At 42.0% G+C, this 24,406-nt stretch overlaps 1 protein-coding gene across 1 annotated transcript in view; it reads right to left on the bottom strand.

Moving 5' to 3' along the window:
- Positions 1 to 21,041, bottom strand: part of AADAC (arylacetamide deacetylase) — a 32,179-nt gene extending 11,138 nt beyond the window's left edge. Inside the window, exons 1-2 of the mRNA XM_060242349.1 lie at positions 20,728 to 21,041; positions 7,568 to 7,790 (exon numbers count right to left, since the gene is read on the bottom strand). Of these exons, the coding sequence (XP_060098332.1) occupies positions 7,568 to 7,790; positions 20,728 to 20,865 (361 nt within the window). The 5' untranslated portion in view covers positions 20,866 to 21,041. The remainder of the gene's footprint in view (positions 1 to 7,567; positions 7,791 to 20,727) is intronic.
- Positions 21,042 to 24,406: the final 3,365 nt, after the last annotated feature.

The following is a 24,406-nucleotide window of genomic DNA, read 5'->3' as shown; positions in this document are numbered from 1 at the left end:
TTGAGGAGGAATTATACTATGTTTGTGGGATAACCAAATATATTACTGCAGTGTATCTAATCTGGATTACCCTGTAATGTGGGACTTCTCTACATTTCGCGGGGCCTATAAAATGGAGTTCTTCCGGCAGACTTTTAATTTGCCGGGCATCCTCTCAAACCTTCCCCCAGCACTTTACTATCCTTGTGCTTGAGTTGGTTCAAGGGTCTGAGTGGTGTCAATGACCTGAAGCTGTGCTAAATGGTGTTAACCAGCCGAAGTCATACCAACTGCAGAACTGTGGCTTCTGGTTGTATTATTGTTGGAGTTATGACCCTCTATTTTATGTATTATGTTTATAAGATAATTTTAATTTGTTGTGTTTAATTGGATATGTTTTATTTATTACAGTTTCTGCGTTCATTAAACAAATACAGGGTGGTATTTTGGCTTGGGGAGGATTAAATAACAATCAGAGAAATAGTAAATCCTCCAGTGGGGGAGGAACCAGGAGAAAGAATCTTTCTGTTACTGCAATGTTTTAATGTTGTAAGCCACCCTGAGCCCACCTTGTGGGATAGGGCGGGGTATAAATATTTCAACATATACTTTTTTTTGCTAGTCCTTTTTGTCCTTTCCAGTAACTACTACTCATTATTTTGGCTGCTACCATTAGGGGAAGCAGTATTCACATATTCACTTGTTATTGTTTATTCTCCAAACTTCAGAATGCACTAATAGCCAAAATATTTGTTATATATAGGATTGCCAGACCCCCTTGTCTGGCGGGGAGGAGGGCTTACCAAGAGTAAAGGGCAGGCTCAGGCCATGCTGTGTTGTTGCACAGGAACTGAGGTCATCATCACATCAGCAACATCTGGAAAACTGGTATTTGGGCAAAAACTCAATGGTAGAAGCCATTTTTACCATAGAGTATACCAGACTGTCACAGCATGATGTCACTTCATGTGCTATGCCAGCAATGTGACCTGGGCACTATTCTTTCTCCTAGTCCCTCCCCCACTGGAGGATTTACTATTTCTCTGATTGTTATTTAATCCTCCCCAAGCCAAAATACCACCCTGTATTTGTTTAATGAATGCAGAAACTGTAATAAAATATAACCCTTCTAATTAAAAATATACCCAAATATTTAATTGACTGCTCAGTCCATTGTAACGAGCTTTAAAAACGGCTAGTTTAAAAAGCTGTTTATGTTCAGCCATGTAACTTGTGTGTGGTTTTTTGGGGTTTTTTTACCAAATTAATTTTGTCCTGCTCTGAATGTGATGCTGGAAATCAAGAGGAACTTATCCATGTAATGCTTATACTAAAGGATGTCAGTTTAAGCTTGGGAGATTCCTGGAGGTTTGGGGTGGGTGCCTGGAGAGGATGAACTTTGGGGAAGGGAAGGGCCTCTGTAAGGATGTGATGCCATACATTCTACTCTCTGAAAGCTCTATTTCCTCCAGGAACCTACTGTGGTCTGGAAATCAACTGTAATTCCAGGAGAACTTCAGACCCCACCTGGAGAAGATATAAATAAAAAGAAAAGGGGCCTGGCAATGTATATCAAGGATAAATTTAATCCACAGTTACAGTATGCGTCAGAAGATGGAAGAATCTTAATAGTGGAAGTAATGCTGGACAGCAAAAAAAATTTATTGGCAAACATCTATGCTCCGAACGAACATCAAGAAAGATTTTTTAAAGAATTACACCTTAGGTTAGTAAATTTGGACTATGCAGGATACTGTCTAGTAGGAGACTTTAATGCAGTCTGTGACAGACAATTGGACAAAAAAAACATAAGCATACTAAAGCTAAAGGTTTTCAACTACCAACAAGCTTTTGGAAGCTTGCAGAAGAATTGGAGTTGACTGACGCATGGAGAACAAGATATCCAAACTCGAGAGATATGTGTTGGCTGTCCACAGACCTGGTTAAAGACTTAGTTGAGATGCAAATTCAACCAAGAGTTATATCAGATCATAATCCTGTAATGATTGAACGCAAGGGCACCCAAATGAGAAGAATTTGGAGGTTAAATACTTCAATTCTAAAAGACAAAGATTTCCTTCAAGAAACTAAGGCAGAAATGGAATCCTTTTTCAAACAAAATATAACTCAAGATGTCAAGATGCAAGTGGTCTGGGATACGGCCAAAGCATATTTTAGGGGACTTGGAGTTAGATTCAGTGCCAAGAAAAAGAAAGAAAGAACTGAAAATTTTCAAAAGCTAGTGTCGCAAGCAGGGGACGCTGAAAAGAATTTAAAAACACATTCAACAAAACAGGAGTTTCCAAATAAAGTAAAAAAAATACATCAACTCAACTTACTACTTGCAGAGGAAATGGAGAAAAAATTAAGATTTGCTAGACAGAATTTCTTTGAGCATGCAAACAAACCAGGAAGGGGGTGGGTCTACAGATTGACGAAAGAGACTGCAAAAAGAATAATACCTGTATTGAAAGATGAAAATAATAAAGAGAAATTTCATAGAAAGGAGATAGGTCGAATTGTGGAACAATTTTACAAAAGATTATATGAAGATAAACAAGCTCCAAAGGAAGATTTAGAAGAGCAACGGAAAATTCTAAATGAGCCAATAACGATAAGGGAAGTGGGAGAAGCAATGGCATTTCAAAAGAATGGTAAATCACCGGGTCCAGACGGCTTACCTGCAGAGTTCTAAAAAGCCTATGAAGAATGTTTGCTGTTACCATTTAAATGTCTTACTGAAAGGATTCAAGAGGAAGCTCAAATTCCAGCTTCGTGGCAAGAAGCTACAATATCTCTAATTCCAAAAGAGGGTGCAGACTTGAAAGACATAAAGTACTTTCGACCAATCTCTCTTCTAAACGTGGATTACAAAATTTTTGCCTCAATACTGGCACAATGTTTTAAGAAGGTCCTTCAGACTACAATACATCAAGACCAGACAGGATTTCTTCCTAGAAGACATTTGAAAGATAATGTCAGAACAGTATGTAATATATTGGAATACTATGAGAACCATTCAGAGAAACAATTGGCACTATTTTGCTTAGATGAAGAGAAGGCCTTTGACAATGTGCGTTGGCAATTTATGTTGCAACAATTGAAGGGTATGGAATGCAGTGAGAACTTTCTGAGAACAATACAATCAATATACTCCTTGCAAAAAGCAAAGGTGATGGTGAATTATGAACTAACAGAAGCAATTGCTATCCAGAAGGGTACAAGACAAGGATGCCCACTGTCACCACTTCTTTTCATCTTGTTTCTAGAGATACTGAATAACCAAATAAGAGAAGATACAAGTACTATGGCGGCTTTGATCAAGGGGGAGCAATACAAAAACAATACAAATTGAGAGCCTTGCAGACGACTTGGTTTTTATATTAGAGCAGCCAACAGACTCAATTGACTGTTTGATAAATAAGATTAACCAGTTTGGCCACTGGGCTGGACTAAAAATAAACTATCACAAAACAAAATTCCTGACAAAGAATATGACGACAGAACAAATCCAACTTCTGCAACAAAAATCAGGATTTTCTTATGAGAAAAGAGTTAAATATTTGGGTGTATATATTACAAACAAATGTAGCAGTTTAAAGATGGACAATTATGATAAACTGCTCAAAGAGATTAAAAAAGACTTGGGAAAGCGGCAAGATTTGAATTTATCCTTAATGGGAAGAATAGCTTCTGTAAAAATGAACATCTTGCCAAGACTGCTATTTCTATTTCGAACTATACCAGTGCTTTTAACCAATGCATTCTTTCAGGAACTGAACAAGATGGTCTCTGATTTTATCTGGCGGAAGAAAAAAAAACAAGAATTAAGCTAAAGACACTACAAGATTCCAAATTGAGAGCAGGCTTGGGTCTTCTGGATTGGCAATTGTACTACAGAGCTTCAGTGCTGTCCTGGGTGAGAGACTGGGTGCTACTGAATGATAGGAGACAGTTGTTGCTAGAGGGCCACGATCTCAGCCTGGGTTGGCATGCGTATTTATGGTACCAAAGATTAGAGGGGCATTCTTACTTCAAGCATCATTGGTTTCAGAAATCTCTATATCATACATGGTCATGGTTAAAACCAAGAATTTATCAGAAAATTCCAAGATGGCTGTCACCAGTGGAAGCATTTACACCTCCAAATCTTATGAAACCCAATCAAAATTACAGATATGAAGAATTGTTGAAAGATGATAACCAACTGAAAACCAAGGAGGAATTAGAAGATATGGACATTAAAATGAGTTGGTGGTTGAGAACAGAATCCAGATATGCTAAAGATAAGACAACAGATTTTAATATGGAACAATGTCCATTTTATAAAAAAAATTTTGGGCCCCCAAGAAAAATTAATTTCCAGATTATATTCATACTTATTACAGATGAAGATGCAAGATGAGATTGTAAGACTGTATGGTACAATGGGCTAAAAACGTGGGTCGTAATATTATTTTAGAAGAATGGGAGATGTTATGGAAATTTAATATTAAATTAACCAAGTCAGCAGCCTTTAAAGAAAATCTGTACAAGATGTTTTATAGATGGTATGTAAACCCACAGAAGCTTTGTAAAATGTACTCTAATATGTCTAACAAATGTTGGAAATGTACTAAACATGTTGGGTCTTTTTATCATAAGTGGTGGACCTGTGAGGTGGTGAAAGATTACTGGAAGATGGTTCATGAACTATTACAGAAAATTCTGGACACACAGATTCAATTCAAACCAGGACTGTTTTTATTGAACATATAGCCTAATGATTATTCAAAAGAGATGAGACATCTGCTGGAGTATGTTATTACAGCAGCTAAAATTCTTTTGGCACAGAGATGGAAACTCCAGGAAATTCCCAAGAGATTGGACTGGATTGGGAAGATACTGGAAATGCCTGAGATGGACTATTTATCTCAGTTATTGACTGGGAAATTGAAAGAAGCAAGAAAATACTAGGTGAAGTTATATGCCTGGCTAGATGCTCAAAAATCTTAAGACTCTTTGGTGTGAACTTTTATCTTCTATCTCCTGTAACGTGTATTACAATAACAGTTATAATGGTAATGGAAGCTTAATTAGATATCTTAAATGAAGACTTACAAGCATTAAAATATGTTTAGTTGTGGATGATATAGTGTAAAGAGACAACAGCATTTGACAATATTGTATTTTAAGAAAGTATTTCTCATGCAGGTTTGATTATTATAACATTGACATTTGTATTTTGAACTTTCTATTTCCCTCTTACCCATTTCTCTCATTTTTCTGGAAAACTAATAAAAATTTTCAAACCAGGACTTAGAAGGAGGGCCTTATAACCAAGGATTAATATAAACAAATCACCAGCGCCTGTAGAGAAAAAGTTAGGAAAGCTAAAGCTCAGTATGAGCTTAGGCTGGCCAAAGATGCTAAAAACAACAAAAAAGAGTTCTTTTCTTATGTTCAGAGTAAGAAAAAGAGCAAGGATATGGTAGGCCCATTATGAGGGCAAGAAAGTGAAATTGTAACGGGTAATGAAGAGAGGGCGGAACTGCTCAATTCCTACTTTTCCTCAGTTTTCTCTTCTGAGGGAAACGGTGCTCAACAGGGCAAAAACAGAACATATAAGGAGGGTATGAAGTTCCAACCTAGGATCACCATAGGGGTAGTACATAAACACCTAATTTTTTAAAATGAAACTAAGTCCTCAGGGTCAGATTAATTCAATCCAAGGATTCTAAAAGAGCTTGTGGATGTAATTTTTGAGCCTCTGGCTATTATTTTTGAGAATTCTTGGAGAACAGGAGAGGTGCCAGAAGATTGGAGGCAGGCGAATGTTGTCCCCATCTTCAAGAAGGGGAAAAAAGATGATCCAGGTAACTACCGACCTGTCTGCTTGACGTCTATACCTGGAAAAGTTTTAGAACAAATCATCAAACAGTCAGTTCTGGAACATTTAGAAAGAATGGATATGATTACTAAGAGCCAGCATGGGTTTCTCAAGAACAAGTCACGTCAGACTAAGCTGATCTCTTTTTTTGAGAAAGTTACTACCATGATGGATCAGGGGAATGCTCTAGACATCGTTTATCTTGATTTTAGTAAGGCTTTTCATAAGGTTCCACATACTATCCTTGTTGACAAGTTGGTAAAATGTGGTTTGGATCCTGTTACCGTTAGGTGGATCTGTAACTGGTTGACGGATCACACCCAAAGAATGCTTGTGAATGGTTCCTCATGCTCTTGGAGAGGAGTGACTAGTGGAGTGCTTCAAGGATCTGAACTGGGACCTGTTTTGTTCAACATCTTTATCAATGATTTGGATGAAGGAATAGAGGGAATGCTTACTAAATTTGCAGATGATACTAAATTGGGAGGGGTTACAAACACAGAAGAAGACAGAAACAGGATGACCTTGACAGGCTGGAAAACTGGGCTAAAATCAATAAAATGAATTTTAACAGGGATAAATGTAAAGTTCTGCATTTAGGCAGGAAAAATCCAATGCATGGTTATAGGATGGGGGAGACTTGTCTTAGCAATAGTATGTGCGAAAAGGATCTAGGGGTCTTAGTGGATCATACGATGAACATGAGTCAATAGTGTGATGTGGTGGCTAAAAAGGCAAATGCAATTTTGGGCTGTATCAACAGAAGTATAGTGTCCAGATCACGTGATGTGATGGTATCGCTTTACTCTGCTCTGGTAAGACCTCACCTGGAGTATTGTGTTCAGTTTTGGGCACCACATTTTAAGAAGGATATAGACAAGCTGGAACGGGTCCAGAAGAGGGCAACTAAGATGGTGAGGGGTCTGGAGACCAAGTCCTATGAGGAAAGGTTGAACGAGCTGGGGATGTTTAGCCTGGACAGGAGGCGGCTGAGAGGTGATATGATCACCATCTTCAAGTACTTGAAGGGCTGTCATATAGAGGAACATGTGGAATTGTTTTCTGTGGCCCCGGAAGGTAGGACCAGAATCAATTGGTCGACATTAAATCAAAAGAGTTTCCGGCTCAACATTAGGAAGAACTTCCTGACGGTTAGAGCGGTTCCTATGTGGAACAGGCTTCCTCGGGAGGTGGTGGGCTCTCCTTCCTTGGAGGTTTTTAAACAGAGGCTAGATGGCCATCTGACAGCAATGAAGATCCTGTGAATTTAGGGGGAGGTGTTTGTGAGTTTCCTGCATTGTGCAGGCGGTTGGACTAGATGACCATAGAGGTCCCTTCCAACTCCATGATTCTATGATTCTATGTTTTAAGAGTTTTTAAAATATATATATTTAATTTTGTTTGTGTCCTTTATAAAGGTTATATCTCTGCTACCCAATCTAAAATAGGTATACACATGACCTGGCCTGACATGGGCCTGGCCAACAAGGTCTCATTTATATCAGATCTGGCCCTCATAACAAATGAGTTTGACACCCCTGCACTAAAAGTTCATGTTATGAGTCTTGGATTTTTGTTGTTGTTGCTAAAACCACGGGGACAGTATTATGCCATATTGTATTACAGATCCTATTCCAGTGCAAAACCTATAACAGTACAATAACTTGATGTGTTCTTCTCTGACAACCCACACTAGTAAAACTAAGTACTCTGACTTACCTTTTCCTCCTACACACCATCCACCCCCATGAAGGTAAATCACTGCTCTTTTCAAAGAGTCAGACTTCCCTTTAGGGATATACAAGCGAACTGGAACATCATTAAATGTGGTGTCTGTCACAATAACCTTTTCATCAGATACTGGTGGTGTATAATCCATCGTTGTAATCATCATCATAACGTCCATGTAGTGGGCAAAACCCAGCTTCTCAGCAATTGCAGCCTAGAAAATGATGGATATTCATATCTATGTATTTGCAAGGCTCAAGCTGCATAATACACTATATTCATCAATGTCTTTTACATTAAATACTATAATCAAAACCCTTTCATATACATATAATTATTAATCATTTATAATCTTATGTGCTTCCCTTTTCCCCAAAGAAATGAAGTCCAGTAGCAGCAATAGAGAGTTTTGTATGAAGGAGAATTGGAGACTTACAGAGCTTTGCAATATTTGTCACAAGTATACATATTTATAGAGAGCCCTGTGGCGCAGAGTGGAAAGCTGCAGTACTGCAGTCCAAGCTCTGCTCATGACCTGAGTTCGATCCCAGCAGAAGTTGGGTTCAGATAGCTGGCTCAAGGTTGACTCAGCCTTCCATCCTTCCGAGGTCAGTAAAATAAGCACTCAAACTGAATCAAATCTGTACAATCTCTAAATCAATGTGTTATGTATATTACGAAGACACTGAAAATACCAGAGGAGGCCAAGCAGTCAGACAAGTGACCAAAAATACTGAAATGTTGGTAATAGAAGACATGATAAGAAAAAAACCCCCTCAGAACTCAATAAAAAATTGAGCAAGGAGAAAATTACTTGGGAATGAAGGAACTCCTTTTTTTGCAAACAATCTAAATAATTTTCACTGTGTGCATGAAGAATAACGTATCTCTTTCCATGCATACTATAAAAGAAGCAATCACTGTAATTTTCCAGGGGAGGGGGAAATATGAAAAAGGGCCAGCATTTTCAGTTTGTTGGTAGAAATTACCCCACCTTCACCACCCAGTCTTGCAATTAAACACGTTTCAACTGGAATGTTTCAGTCAAAATTATTCTGGCATCTCATCAACCGACAGTTCACTGATACATGTATCAGAATTTATCCAGCCAATCATCCAACAGATTAATGACATGATATCAGTGCCAAAAAATCTGTGTCCTGTTATGAAGGGCATGACCCTTATCTCTTTCTTTTTTCTCTTTCAAAATCCATGTTCTACTCAAAGAACTTAGTTTGCAAATACACCTCAACAAAACTCAGAAGAAGTAACTCTTCAGATTTTATCAGGACATTCACAGAAAAAATCTCTAAAGGTTTCGAGGTAAACTCAGAGATTGCGCAGCTTCTTTCTCTCAAGGTTCCACAGAGTCCTTAGCTTTGCCCACCATTCTGTATAGCCTTAAAATGGGAATATTGTGTTGTATAGCATTAAATATTGTATAGCATTAAAATGGGAACATTTGTTAAAAGACTCTTAACAAAATGCGCACGTGAGAGCTGCAAAGTGGCAGGCCTTTGTTTTGGTTGTGGAGAGCGGGGGAGGGGTGAGTGGAACGCAGCGGTGGTGGGGGTGAGCAAGCGGCGGCGGGGGCAGGTGAGCAGAGCGCAGCGGGGGGGGCCGCCTGCCTAGGGCGCTATTCGCTCTAGAGCCCCCCTGCATATGGTGTCAATTAATTTAATTTTAATTTAATTTTTAAATTTATATCTCACCCTATCCCGCAAGCGGGCTCAGAGCAGCTTACAACAATAAAACAACAGAGTTAAAATAATATCATAAAAACACACATTATGAAACAGGAGCAGCACAGTAAACAATCTTACAGACATAGGTGGTAAACAGCATGTGACTGATTGCTAACAGCATAAATAACACCATAATGGTGAAATGCTGGGGAAAGTGATGGCTTTCAAAGGACATCTGCTGGATTAATTAAAAGCCTGGCAAAAGAGCCTACTTTTAGTCTGAGATACAGGCACTGGTTATGGAAGATCTTCAACAAAGACTGCAGAAGAAGGCCATGGTAAACCACCTCTGTTCTTCACTTCCCCTGAAAGCTTCTTGCTGGGATCACCATAAGTCAATTGCAACTTGATGGCACTTAATATGTAGAGCTACTTAGTTATGGCTTCAACAGAACTTAGTTTTAGTCACGGCGAGCAGGGAGAGGGGAGTGAGCAAGCAGAGTACCGTGGCGGCGGTGGCGGTGGGCCAGAGGGGGCTAGCAGCAGCGGGGGGGAAGGAGGCAAACTAAGCGCTTGCCTGGGGCACTGAGGGGGGAGAGCCCAATTTGCTGCCCCCCACCTCTCGGTGCCCTAGGCAACTGCCTAATTTGCCTAGCAGGTGAGCCAGCCCTGACCATATGCAATGCTTGTAGTCTTCTCTCAAATGGCAAGCCAGTTTAGAATGAGGACGGTGGGGAATTTCTTCCATCTTGGTTTTTTCATTCTGCCTCTTTTACAAGTAGAAAGCAGGATATAGATTGCTGGACTGAAGTGAGATTCAATTAATATTAGTTATAAACTATGTATGTACATGATACACTGGAGCCTATGAGGCTTCTCCATACCACATTGTTGATGCAGCTCACCTTCTTGACTGCACCGGTTTTCCTCCTTTATGGACAGTGTGGTTTGCCAGTAGCTACTCTCCTGGTTTTGTTCTTGTTTTTTTGTGCTGTCCCATTTCATTTTTAGTTCCCCCCATGTTTTTTCAGACCACCTGAAAGGTAGTTTGCAATAAAACACTGGAAAAGTTTGAGAAGGAAAATCGGGAGAGAGGTGATCAGCAATGATACTATCTGTAAGGGAGGAGAAAACCCAATGCAATTAACAAAGCACACTGATTTTAAAAAAGTGGTTTGGAAAATCCTTATATGTAATTACTCTAATTGCTATGCAGTCCTAAAGCTAGTATAGCGGGACCCTAGTGTAGCTCTCCCGCTACACTAGTATGTTAGCTGCTTAGGGCAGCATCTATGGCTCAGCGTATAACTAGGGCATAATCCTGGCACTTGGCTGGGTATGAACACGGCACCCCAAATATGAGGCCAAAAACTGCATGGAAGAAATTTCATTCTGTTGGTTCCCTTATCAAAACAATACAATTATGACACTGGAAACGAAACTAATGAATAAGGCTAATTTATACAGAAGAAATGAGCCATGGAAAACATTCATTGTAACACCAAATGTGTTGTTTTGGCATTCAACAAAGAGTAGTTTTTCAGTACAAGATCTGGAGAAACTGTTTGACTAGCATTCAGGTTAAGAATCTATTCGACTAGGAGTGAAAAAGGAAAACAAGTGACAGTTTGCCTCTCAGCCACTATAGCAACACTTCTTGTGGTCAACAGTTTGACTGCATTCATTGTTCGTGAATGTGTTCCTATGCCTCTTGGTCAAACAGTGGTGTGGTGTATGCTTATCCTTTTCCCTGACAACCAACTCATGACAAGGAGTTCTCCCCTGTCCATGGGATTCTAACTCTGTTTGTGAAGGATCACACTGAGTGAGAGGGAAAACTTGCTTCTAAGGTAATAATAATTATAATATGACATTGTGTGTAGCATAGTCAGATGATCCTAAGATTGTCTGGCAGCCTTAAGTTCTAGTTCTTTTAGTATTATGCACCACTAGGTTGCGAGCTAGACTTATTTTGGAGGCTGTGAGAGCTCTGACAGAGCTGTGAGTGATCCAGAGTCATCCAGCTGGCTTCAGGTAGAAGAATGTAGAATCAAATCCGGTTCTCCAGATTAGAGTTATAACTCTTAACCACTATAGCACACTTCCTGTGTTTCTGGGGTGCACTGTTAAGAAAGGGGGGCACAGTAGAGCAGGATAGAGTTGCCAGTCTCAGCTGAAAAAGAATTGCAAATTTACACCCCGCCCTTCTCTCTGAATCAGACTCAAGAGCGGCTTACAATCTCCCATATCTTCTCCCCCCACAACAGATACCCTGTGAGGTGAGTGGGGCTGAGAGGGCTCTCACAGCAGCTGCCCTTTCAAGGACAACTTCTGCCAGAGCTATAGCTAACCCAAGGCCATTCCAGCAGGTGCAAGTGGAGACTGTGAGAGCTGTGAAGACCAGGAGAGTAGGGATATGGGGGATGGCCATCAGTGATGTCATGATGTTATTTCTGGGAAACCCCATAAATGATGTTAGATTACAGCTTTCTAAGAATCACCATAAAGTTTCCAGAGATTCTGGTGAATCCAGTGATTCCTAGAGAGGCATGAAGCCACTTCTGGGGAAAACCCAGAAGTGACTTCTGTTATCAATGGTGATTTTTAGAAAAAATCTCCTGCCAGCTTCTGCAGTGCCAGCAAGCAAGGCTCTCACAGGCACATGACAACCCTAGGGCAGGGCAACAAGAAATCTGGTCTTTCATTTGTTTAAAGCATTTTTACTACCAAAAGGACTCAAGGCACCTACCAACAGTTCACAGCATAAACTAATAAAAGGAAATAAAACAATAAAACCTAAAAATTCAGTTGAAAACAAATATAATCATAATATTACCCACAATCAAAAATTTCCATTAAAAAAAAAGTTCAGTTTTCAACAATCCCACAGTTGGTTTTCACAAAACGCCCTTTGAAAAGCCAAATAACACATGACCTTTGGAAAGCTAAAAGGCCAAGGCAAAGTCTCTGGGATACTATGGTGTTTTGCCATGTAAATATTCTCTCTGTGTTTTATTCCTATGTTTTAATGCAGAGTGGAAGACAGATGAATGAACTGTGCTGTGATTGGATGGTAGCTGTACCCTGGAAGGCAGAGTTGTCTGGGTTGTTCATGGAACGGCTTTTGTGTGAGAGGAGTGCTAAGCAATGTGTGGGTGGAAGAAGGAATTTGAGTGAGAGGAATCTGTCTCCTTTGTGGAAGTTGTTATTAGCCTGGGTGGCAAGGTGGGAAGTTAATATTTGTGGAAGTTATTGACCTAAGTGACAAGTGAGAAAATAAAGTTATTTTCCCACGTGTCACTTAGGTCAATAACTAAGCAGTTGTGCCAGAAATGAGTGAGAGGCAAATGTCCAGTTTTTGGAGGTGAGGTCTGCTCTTGTGTAACCACTTTCCACATGGCAATTACAATACCATGCACCTCTTAAGGAAAGTTTTACAATTTCTCAGAAACAAAATATTACCCTTTGATTGCAACACCCCATGGACAGAAACACCACCTGAATGCACCAAATGAGAAACAGGTGTGCACAATAAACTTGTCATGCAAACAGGCCCTACCAGATTTGTTTTTTTTACAATGATCTTATGTTTCCCTTTGATTTGCCCCATTGTCCTTATCAAATGCATATAGGGTTCCCAGGCCTCCACCACCTCAGTAGAAGTAGAGGTCTCCTGCTGACAGGACTCATTGCCCAGCTTTTGATTTTTTTAAAAAGCCTCCTTTTAGCATTGCCGTGTTGTAGGGGTCCCAACCCTCCCGCCCTAGTGGGGGACCCCAGGTTTTCCAGCCTCTTCCCCCGCTCCCCAAAAAAACGGAAGTGGGGGGAGAGGGGGGAAACGGCGCCAAGCAGCATGGCGAGCCGCCCCATCTCGGAATGGCAATGCCGCTGCGCTGCTGCCGCCTCTTCTCCGAGGACCCCAGCTCAAGCCAGTTCTGGGGGCCCGAGAGGCCGCGCTCTTCACTGGCCCCGGGGAACTCAAGCCGCCGCTGCCGCCACCGACCGGAGCCGGGGGAGGAGAGCGCCTGCCCGCAGAGGAGATGGTGCAGGTAAGAGTCCTTCGGGCGCGCAGCTCGTCCCAGGAGAGCCGGCTTGGTGTGCCCCCCCCGGCTGTGGAGCGGCCGGCGGCCTTGGGTAGGGCCAGGCGAGGGCGTGGGACGGACAGGCCGCCGCAGCTGCAAGTTTTAGAAGCAGGGCAAGGCAGGCCAGGTAGAGGATCCCTCGTGGAAAGGACGTGCGGCTACGCAGCGTGGCGAGCCGCCCCATCTCGGAGCGGCAACGCCGCTGCGCTGCTGCTGCCTCTTCTCCGAGGACCCCAGCTCAAGCTAGTTCTGGGGGCCCGAGAGGCTGCGCTCTTCGCCGGCCCCGGGGAACTCAAGCTGCCACTGCCGCCACCGCCGGTCCTCACGTGAATGAACTTAACAAGGAATGCTAGTCAGCTGTCTACAGCATAAGGGGGGGGGGGGAAGCTACTTTTAATTATGCCATGAACTTCAGGGGCCACTCAGTTTGGATGGCTATTTTTCTATTGAATTCTAATGATGTGTTTGCAAATCTGATGTCCATAATTAGTGGTTGGCTAGTTAGTTAATTAGTGGTTTTAATGTTTTAATTTTCTAACTATGTATATTCTTATTATATTTAAAATTTGGAGTTCAGTTATGCTTGTCACACCCTTGTTCCTGGCTCCGCCTCAATGTCTCCTGGCTCCACCCCCAATGTCCCCAGATATTTCTTAAATTGGACTTGGCAACCCTACCGTGTTGTAAAGTTCATACATATGTATTTTATCTTTCCGTGCAAAGAAAGTATTAAGAGTTTTAATAAAGATGTGTGTGTAACACTTTTCATGTTTTGTGGCTCTCAAACATCTGATGCTTATTCTGTGTGGCTCTTACATTAAGCCAGTTTGGCCACCCTTGCTCTAGAGACTCAAATTGCTATGCTGGGAAGAGCACACAGTGATCTTGTATGGAGTAATAAGCAACTTGCCTTGGCTTTGTTTTGCAGTTATCTGCCCTGTACATTCCACCCAATTAGGCACCTGTTTGTTTGGCTGCAGACAGACTCTTCTGCCTTCTGGTGCAAAGGTCTAGCAATATTCAGAACTCTTGGCAATAAAGAAAGCAACCAAAAATCTATTCTTTAGCCTGGAAGGTGCCTACATGAAATCATGGCTTGTTGGCATGCCTTGGCTCATTTCAGCCATCTTTGGACTTAGTTTGCTGAAGCCAATCAGCACTGGCTTGTAGAACTCCGGAGAAGAGTTGTCTTGGAACCTGCAACTGGAAGGGTAACATCTTGGACTTATGAAGCATTATCTTTAAAGTGTTTCAGCTAGCATCTAAGTATTTACATTTCTTATTTTCTTCTCACTGACTGGTCTTATGTTTTAAGTACTCTTTCCACCTTAATAAACTATTTTTAAAAAACATATATAACTCCAGTTATTTGTCTTCACAGCCTGCAAAAGAATCTAACAGAATCTGCCTAAGACTGGCAGTCCACCTACCACTAACACTTAAATTTTGTGAATTCCTGCTGAGATTCCATCTTGCAGGAAGGAATTCTTAGTCATTCCTGGTAAGGTCAGGAGTTTGACTCCTGACTAGAGGGAAGGAAAAGGGACAGGTGACAGCCTACCAAAGTTGAGGTGCACAGAGGTGTATGCCAGCTGTTTGTAATCTTGCTAAGCTGCCTCCTTGAACCACAAAGGCCATCTGTCCTGGGTTGGGCTGGGTGACCATTATGACAAGACTAAAGGCCTGAACTATGACCTGTTTGAATTGCAATTGCTAGCAATGTAGAGAACACCTGAGCTTTGGCCTCTGACTGCTGAATCATGGTTTGTGCCATCTAACACAAACTCTAAAAGTGTCAGGTAGCTAAGCCAACTTCTTTGTTTTCTTTGCTGCATGGTTTAGAGCAATGTGTTGGCTACAGAATGTAAATTTTCAAATCGACAGAAGCTGAATGAAATTTTATAAATCTTTTTTAAAAATTAACAATGGTCTGGTTACTTGTGTACAAGTTGCCCTGTGGACCCACGGGGTTCAGCCTGGAATTCCTTGACACTCTGCCTATGGAATGCTGAGAAACAAGCCAGGCCTGCCATCTAACATACATACTGAAAAGAGCCCTTTAGCAAGAACTGGGCTTGCTATTTGCTTAGGGTGTTTGCTTCTTTTCTGGCCGTGATCTTATTCTTTTCAAAGCAGTCAAGCAGAAACAATTAGAGGTGAAGGAGGAAAACTTTACTTGCATAATTTCTGTATGCCCACTCACACTGCCATTCAAAACATGGGAGCAAGGCCAGAAGAAATGGTGGCGGCCCTACATTTGTTGGAGTGATTTTCTCTCAACACGCACACTTGCCTTGTCTTGTCTTCATACCCAGTCCTGACATGTGGCTGAATTCTGAAGCTTCACTGTTTTGATCGGAAAGTCCCCATTTCATTTTTATTTCTCCTTGCACAAAGTGAACTATGTCCCTCTCTTATTCTTTTTTGCCATTTTTTGATTTGTAATACCATTTTTTTCTTATTAAATAACGTTTAAAATATTTTTGCTTCCACTGCATATATATAGGCATATTATTATAATTTTCATCTATAGCCCACCTTTCTCACTGGGACCCAAAGGAGATTATAAGTATGACAAAAAGCACACCTTGCTTAATCTGTAAACAGGTAACATAATACAGTAACACCAGGCAATTAGTGAGCAAATCACAGATAACATTAGAATGTAACAGCAAAGATTTGTGGTTAGATAAAATATTACAGAGGTAGAACTAGGCTTCCCAAACCTCCCGCTTTGGCGGGAGACTTCTGGGTTCGCAGCCTCATCTCCCGCTCTTCAAAACTCTGGAAGCGGGGGTGGGGGGTGGAGGGGGGGGAGAACATACCTTTAGGCTTCATGTTGTAGAGCTCCTGAGCCGTTTGCAAAATGTCTGCCCCTTTAAGGCTGGGCAGGAAGCAGGAAGGGCTTCTGAGAACGGCCCCTCCCTTTCTTTGCTTTCGTTTTCACAGGAAGTAGAGTTGTCCGGAGGAAGATCTGGTAAGTGTGTGTGTGAGAGAGGGAGGGGGCAGGGGATTCCCTAGTTTGGAGGCCCTCCCCTCCTTTAGAAAGCAGGGGGGGGGGAGGGAAATGTCTACTAGGCACTCTATTGTTCCCTATGGAGAACGATTCCCATAGGGAATAATAGGAAATTGATCCATGGGTATTGGGGGCTCTGGGAGGGGCTATTTTTTGAGATAGAGGCACCATATTTTTAGTATAGCATCTAGAGCCTCTCCCCAAAATACCCCCCAAGTTTCAAAATGATTGGACCAGAGGGTCCAATTCTATGAGCCCCAAAATATGGTGCCCCTATCCTTAATTATTTCCTATGGAAGAAAGGCATTTTAAAAGGTGTGCTGTCTCTTTAAATGTGATGGCAAGAACTCCCTTGGAGTTCAATTATGCTTGTCACATCCTTGTTCTTGGCTCCACCCCCAATGTCTTCTGGCTCCACCCCCAAAGTCCCCAGATTTTTCTTTAATTGGACTTGGCAACCCTAGGTAGAACAGTGGCTGCAGTGATAGAACAGGAGGAACAGGAGGGAAAAAAACAAGATAATCGGTTTCTGTTTGAACTCAGGACTGCAGAATTTAATTCTTCAAGCTGTGATACTGAAGACCAAAGTCCTCCTAATCACCTTGTCTTTTTATCTTTATCATACCTTAATTACCTGATCCCAGGATCCATTTGTGTGCCTATATCAGCAACACCTAGATAGCAACAATCCATACGCAGGTTCATAGAGGAGTTATTGACTATTTTACCACAGGACTGCCGCTAGGCTACAGCCATGGTGGACAAGGCAGCCAGTTAACTACTGACAATAACATGGAAAGCCAGAGAGAAATTTAAATATTAACATCACAATGTCACCAAGAATGTTTGCCGTTAGAGACAATTCTAACCTTGATATAGTAATCGTGTTACTGGGCATAAGGCTTCTTTGTGGGTTCATCATGAAATAAAACAATGCAGGAGGGTGCATTTGTGACCCAACCTACTTAGGGTTGACAGTTGCAACTTGGAACACTCTTGGAAGTTTGGGTGTAGAGCTGGGGAGGAGAAAATTTGAAGAGGGGAGGGAGTTCATTAGAAAGGTGATACGGTAGATTCCCTCCCCCTCCGAAGTTGTCATTTCCTCAGGGAAACTAATACCTGATGTCTGGCCAGCCAATAGAATGCTGGAGTTTGGCCCCACCTGGAGTTTGGCAAACCTATGTTGCCAAGACCTTCTTTTGCAAAGCAGAGAGAAAGCTTTGTTCTGGTCTCAAAATCCAGGGAGCTGGGCTATTGAGTGAGAAGAAATGTGTTCTAGAGTAGAAGCCCTCCCCCTCCTTTTGCAGGCTTGCTGTCTTCCTACTGGCTGGACCATGCTTCTAACTAGGCCCGGCTCTAGGAGTTCTAGCACCCCAGGCCGAACCCTGCCCCCCTGTTCCCCCAAGGGGACTATTTGGAAGTGACGTCATCAGGGGTGCAAAGACCTCTTCCTGGCTCCCTCAGAAAGCCTCAGTGAGGTCAGGATGGCAGTGGGCACAGCGCGTAAGGAGAGGAGGTGCCCCTAGGCCAGGTGGCACCTCAGACCACCGTCTACTTGGCCAACTCCCACACGCCGGCCCTGCTTTCAGCCAAAGACATGACAGACCAGTGACCAAACTCTGAATAAGACAGCTTCGTGTGTTTAGCACGGTTGCCATACAGGGTTTTTTTGTGAAGAAAGGAGGGAGGTATTGTGTGTGGCTTCTACTTCTGTGGAAGCCTTTTAGCACAGTGCTCAGCCTCTCTCAAAATTCCAAGGTGCCCACAGGCTCAAAAAGTTTGAAGACACCTGCTGTAACAGAAGGGTAACAGAAGTGCTTCCCCTATCAAGTGCTAAAATTCTCTAAGAAAACTTTATCCTATGTAGAATTTGGCAATATTAACTTCCAACTTCTTAATTTAAATTGTATTTTTCTTCCTTGTTCAGCCACGCCACACCTTTCTATATTCTTTGTTTCTTCTCCTTCTCTCTCATCCGATGCATGGGAACTACTCTAGCCACCAAGACAAACTCATGAAAGCAGGCGCCACACACAGAAAAAAAGTATGGAATACCCTTTTGCAAACCCACAAAACTACTTTTAAGGCAGTATGGTAAAAACTGATATGTGTTCCTGACATTTGTTTGAAAGCAGCAAGGTGTTAAGGTCATCTTTTTGCCAGTGGGGGTTAGGCTCATTTTGTAGGCAGCACCTGGGGTTGTCTTTTTGCAGACATGTTATAGTAGAGAGGAGTACTGGCAACATGTCTCTTTTCAGACAAATATTGCAGTAACAAAGTTCACAAGACATCCAAAAGTCTCCATGATCTGCCATAATCAGAAATGTATACCCAAGATCATGGAAGTCGCTATAGCTGTGATCCATGAGCATCCAGTTCAGGGATGGCCAAACTTGCTTAATGTAAAAACCACATAGAATAAATGTCAGATGTTTGAGAGCCACCAGACATGAATGTCAGTTGTTTGAGAGTGAGCAGGCAAGCAGGCAGGAAGGAAGATAGATGGAGAAGTAGAAGGTGAAAGAAAGCAACTTTAATTTTAAATGCATTCTCTAAGCTGCCGACTGGCTTGGCCTGGAGAAGTGATTTAGAGAGAAATGCCTTCTCTAATCCAGCTGATGGGATAGTGGGGGCTTCAAGAGCCACACAATATGTGTGAAAGAGCCACATGTGGCTCCCGAGCCACAGTTTGGCCACCCCTGGTCCATTTGATGGTTCATTGCCTCGCATAGATGGATGCAGGAATATTGCCCTTGTGCCCAAAGGTGACTCTCTGTAACCTGAGAATTGTGCTGTACATAATACTGGACAACAGGGCTTTGGGTGCTTGTCTGCTGGAATGACTATAGTGTCTTTACTATAGTCATGGGGTGCTTGTCTGCTGGAATGACTATAGTGTCTTTACTATAGTCATGGGGTGCTTGTCTGCTGGAATGACTATAGTGTCTTTACCCTCTCTAAAACTTCCAACTTCAATCACTTGAAGCTCCGAGGTGGGCATGACTGGATGACCACACTTCTTGTGATGTCAGAGGTGTGGCCTAATATGCTAATGAGTTCCTGCTGGGTTGTGTTTTTTTAAAGGAATGCAGTGTACAGGAACGGAGTTAAGGCTGACTTGGCATCAGGGGGTATGGCCTAATATGCAAACAAGTTCCTGCTGTTTTTTTTTCTACAAAAGCCCTGTGTAAAACAATGGTGCCATCAGGGGGTGTGGCCTAATATGCAAATGAGTTCCTGCTGGGCTTTTTCTACAAAAAAAGCCCTGCTGATTAATTGCAAATGGGAAACAAAGCAAATTGATTAATGCAAAGTGGTAGCTGTGTTAGTTGCAGCAAAACAAAACGGGAGTCCAGTGGCACCTTAAAGACTAACAATATTTCAATAAAAGTATTTATCATAAAAACTCATATTGAAACAAATGATATTAGTCTTGAAGCTGGCACAAGACTTTTAAATTGTTCACTTGTTTGAACCCAGCCTTTCTCTCCAATGGGGACCCAAAGTGGCTTGCATCACTCTCCTGTCCTCCATTTTACCCTCACAACAACCCTGTGAAGTAGGTTAGGCTGAGAGTGTATGACCGGCCCGAGGTCACCCAACCAGTTTCCATAGCTGAGTCAGTATTCAAGCCTGGGTCTCCCACATCCCAATCTAGCCACTCTGCCGCACTGGCTTCAACATGCAGCTTATAATAAAAGCATAATTAAACCTGCAGTAGCCATATAATTCTCATGCAGATCCACTGCAGAGTATTGTATGTAGTTCCTTCTCTTTTGCACAGAACTGCTTTAAGAAATTGTATTAGTTCTAAGGGAAAGTGATTACAAAATTCTAAGAGCTTTATTCACACTGGATTGATTACTACCCAAAATACCAGTGCTTATTTATAACAACACTCTGTGCATAGTATGCATAAAATGTGAGTCACTATCAATACAGCCACAGCTCTTTCTTGTATCCAAGGATGCATCTCATTTTCCTGCCTCAAAGACAGAATGCTATTTAAAAAAAAAAAAATGCAGAGATTAACGGCTGCAGCAGCTTTCTACAGCTGTACATTTTAAATAACAGGTAGCTCACATTCCATTCATGTTACCTGTTAAAATATCATATCTGAGCCCAAAGAAATTCCCACAGATAGACACATACCTAGATTATGTTTCCCTGTTTCCTACCCCCTCTGGCACAGCTTGTTCATTGTCAAAAAGTACTTGATTTGAAGTACTATTAGTTCTAATTTTAGGATCCTAACCATTCTGGGTTCTCTGTTTTCTCTTTGTCACTGAATTTCCCTAGGAATATATCCTTTACATTTTAATAATAAGAGCACAGAGATACTGAGAATAAGTAAACATTTAAACTTACCACATGTCCTAGACTTCTAAATAAAGCATTCATAAACATCAGCCTCCAACCATCTTCCACATTCTCTGGAATGGGACTGTAAATGTAATAAGCAACCAAAACAGAAGCAAGCAGAAGGCCCTGGAACTTGATTCCCATGTTGCTCTACTGAACAGCTTCTTTCAAGACCAAATCTCATTGAACACTCTCGAGGCTGTGAACAGTTCCAAGTCAGCTGACAGCAGCAAAGTTAGTCCATAGTTTACACACTGATCACACCCAGGAGAGTAGTCCTCTTTTGATTCTTATAGTTCTGCAGCAGTGTACGCAGTAATCAAGCTTTCATCCACCCACAACGTGACTAGAACAGTTGACATTCCTGTTTAGAGGTTATAGTGTGTCATTATCAAAGTGGGGGGGAGGGGGGGCTGCTGCAGCTATTGATTCTGACAGGCAATTTCTGCAGCTGCTCTCTCTCTTCTCAAAGGCTTGAACAACAAACTTACTGCTTGCAAAATTACAGAGGCAGAATACAGTGTTATACAGTGCAATACACATTAGCAAGTAAACTGCCTGAACTGACAGATAAGCTACATGTTTCATTTTAGTGAAAGAAGAGGCTAAGTAATAAGAGCATAAGCAATTGTCATGGGGTGGGGTTGGGAATCAGATTTCTTACCAAAGCTGAGGTATCTGAGGACCTGTGCCTCATTTAGTATACTCCTGGGCAAGGCTTTTTTTGTAGAAAAAGCCCAACAAAAACTTATTTGCATGTTAGGCCACACCCCCAATGTCACCAGTGTTTCACACAGGGCTTTTTTTTTATGAAGGAACACATTTGTATATTAGGCCACACCCCCTGATACCAAACCAGCTGGAACTGCATTCCTGCTCAAAAAAAAAAAAAAGACTTGCTCCTAGGCACTCAGATCAACTGGTTGGGTTTTAGAGTAAATGCCTTAAGTTGTTAATTTTTTTATTTATTTAAAAAATTTCTATGCCACCTTTCCACCCCAATAAAGCCTCCAAGGCGGCAAACCTTGAAACATTAAAACATTTTAACCATAAAACAACATTTATTATAAGGTATGTATAAACCAATTCAATAAAACATATAAATAACCCCAAATCCAAGGAGGACAGCCAAGAACAGTTACTGAGGGCATGCCAAACAAAAGCAAAAGTTTCCACCCACTGGCTGAAGACAACGAAAGATGGAAACAGATGAATTTGCATAGGGAGCAAGTTCTGAAGTTTTGGCACCATGACCAAGGAGGCCCTTTCTCATCTACCCATCTCATGCTACCCATCTACCCTCAGTTGGTATGGGCACCTGAAGCAGGGCCTCTGAAGATGACCTGAGAAATGTGTAATTCATATGGGAGAAGGCAGTCCTTAAAATATGCTTACCCCCAAGCCATATGAAGCTTTAAAGACCAATCCCAGATCCTTGAACTGAAGTTGGAAGCAAACTGGGAACCAGTGTAGCTGGAACAAAACTGGAGCGATAGAATCCCTTTTACCCATTCCAGTCAACTTTGAGGCTGTAGCATTCTGTATCAAATGTAGGTTTAGGACAGTCTCCAGCCAAAGGCACTCCTTGCCACCATTGCCACCTGTTTATCCGACAGGAGGCCTGGAACCAGAAACACCCCCAAGCTATGAACCTGCTCCCTCAGGGGAAATGCAACCCCATCCAGAATAGGAGATATCCCATTTCCTGAGTCAAACTCTTCCTCCACAAGTAGCTGTTTTTGGGCCAATTTTCCCCATGTTTAGCTTTCAAGCCAAAGATAATTCAAAAGCATACAGATTCCCTTGGACTTCCCCACTTTCCTTTATTTGCCTCTCAAAGGTCACTCTCCCAGCCACATCAACATCATTCCACCCACTCTGTACCTTCCACTATCCTCCTTCTTTCATTGGTACACAAGCTCAATTCCCCCCTCATTTTTTTTTTTACAAGCAGCATGAGTCTAGCAATATGAGACTATCGTTCATTTTGGCTGCAGAATAAAAATGTTAAAATATGGGGGGGGAGTTTAAAAGGAGCTGCATGAGGTTTAGTTCCCTCTGGGTATTGACTTGAAAACGTGATCAGAGAGAAGGCAAATGGCAGCATCCCCAATGCAAAAAAAAAAAAGGATTTCAGTACTGCATGCAAACAAAATAAAGGGGAGGATCTTCAGCATGGAATGAAATTGACATGAGATATAAAGTGTGAGAGAGAGACTGGAATGGGAAGCCTAACGCTTTGGAGCCTAAACCTTTTACCTTTCACACTTTAATGAACTACATTTGAGATGGGGAACTATTTTGGTAGTCTCTGGTGTGACGGAACGGCCCTGGTTTGCCTACCAGACCCCGTTCCCCTTTTTGGAGGGAGCTATTTCTCCTCCGGCCACTTGGGCCACTTGGGCTCGCTGCCACCATCACAGAGACCACAGCACTTCTTCGGGGAACCCCTGGAGGATTGGCACCTTATCCAACTACAGGCCTTCCCCCTTTCCCCAGGGCCCCCTTCATAAAGCGTGGTCTAAAGCGGTTGGGGATCTATGTGGTACAAAGTTTGACTGCCAGCATTCAAAACAGTAAAAATATTTAATTAGAAGAGAAAAAGAAAAGAAAAAAACCCCCAAAAGCAGTTGCATGTAAAAGTTTAGCACAGCACCCGAGCAGCAACCAGAATGACAAATAAAAGGTGGATTTAAACACATCCTCCCGTCCCTGGTCTAAACTTGCCCTGCCTTGTGGATGTCTTCCTCGGTCTGACTGCCTGTTGTCCACTCTTCCTCTGCCTCTTGAGAAGGCCTCTCCCACAGTCAGGAGCCCACAGACTGACAACCTCTCTCCTTGAGGGCCAGCCGAGAACTGAACTTTTCCCGCCTCACTCCAATAAAAAAAAAGAACTTCCTGCCCCTCTAAGAGGCTTTCCTCCTAGAGTTGATGGTTTAACTCTGGAAGGGAGGAGGGAGTGAAGGGAAGGCTAGGCCGCAAAGCCTGCCTTAGCAGTTTCATGTTCCCTCCCAACCAAGCACCACCATTAACTAAGATGGCGTTTCTCCACCTCTGGAAACATTAAAATGGCAGTTGAGTCAATGTTCACAGCTAGCAATGCCAGTGTCAGTGGGTTCTGCCATGCATTCTGTACACTCAACATGTACCCCCATATTATGAGATCATGTGACTCTTTCCCATTTTTCACAGTGGTCAATAACACAGCAGAGAATCCCCAAGAGCTCGGCAATATGAAAAATAGGACATTGCAGCTGCTTGTTAGTTGCAGAAAAAGTCTGGTCAGTTTCAACAGTGGGTTTCCCCCCCCCCCCCTTACCTGTGTTCCTTCCTATTCTTTTTCATTCAATAAACTAATGCTAAAATGTCTGTGCAAAACCTGGACCATGAGGATTTAAATGGAAGGTACTTGCTGGACTGTACTGAGCAGTTGTGATAGAGCAAATGCAAAATTAAAAAAAAAAAAACCTTTGGAAACTACCACCCCACACATCACAAGTGACATTCCCACACTGACTGGGATATGGCCTTAAAGGCTACACCTACTCTTTCTATTATTATTATTATTATTATTATTATTATTATTATTATTATTATTATTATTATTATTATTATTAATTACATTGAATGAATCGCCCTATCCCAGCTAGCACCAGGCTCAGGACAATGTACAACAGTAAAACAC

The sequence above is a fragment of the Heteronotia binoei genome, chromosome 6 (assembly GCF_032191835.1).
Source record: "Heteronotia binoei isolate CCM8104 ecotype False Entrance Well chromosome 6, APGP_CSIRO_Hbin_v1, whole genome shotgun sequence".
Taxonomy (NCBI): Eukaryota; Metazoa; Chordata; class Lepidosauria; order Squamata; family Gekkonidae; genus Heteronotia; species Heteronotia binoei.
The sequence above is the reverse complement of the archived record's forward strand: the minus strand, read 5'-3'. Positions and strand labels throughout refer to the sequence as shown.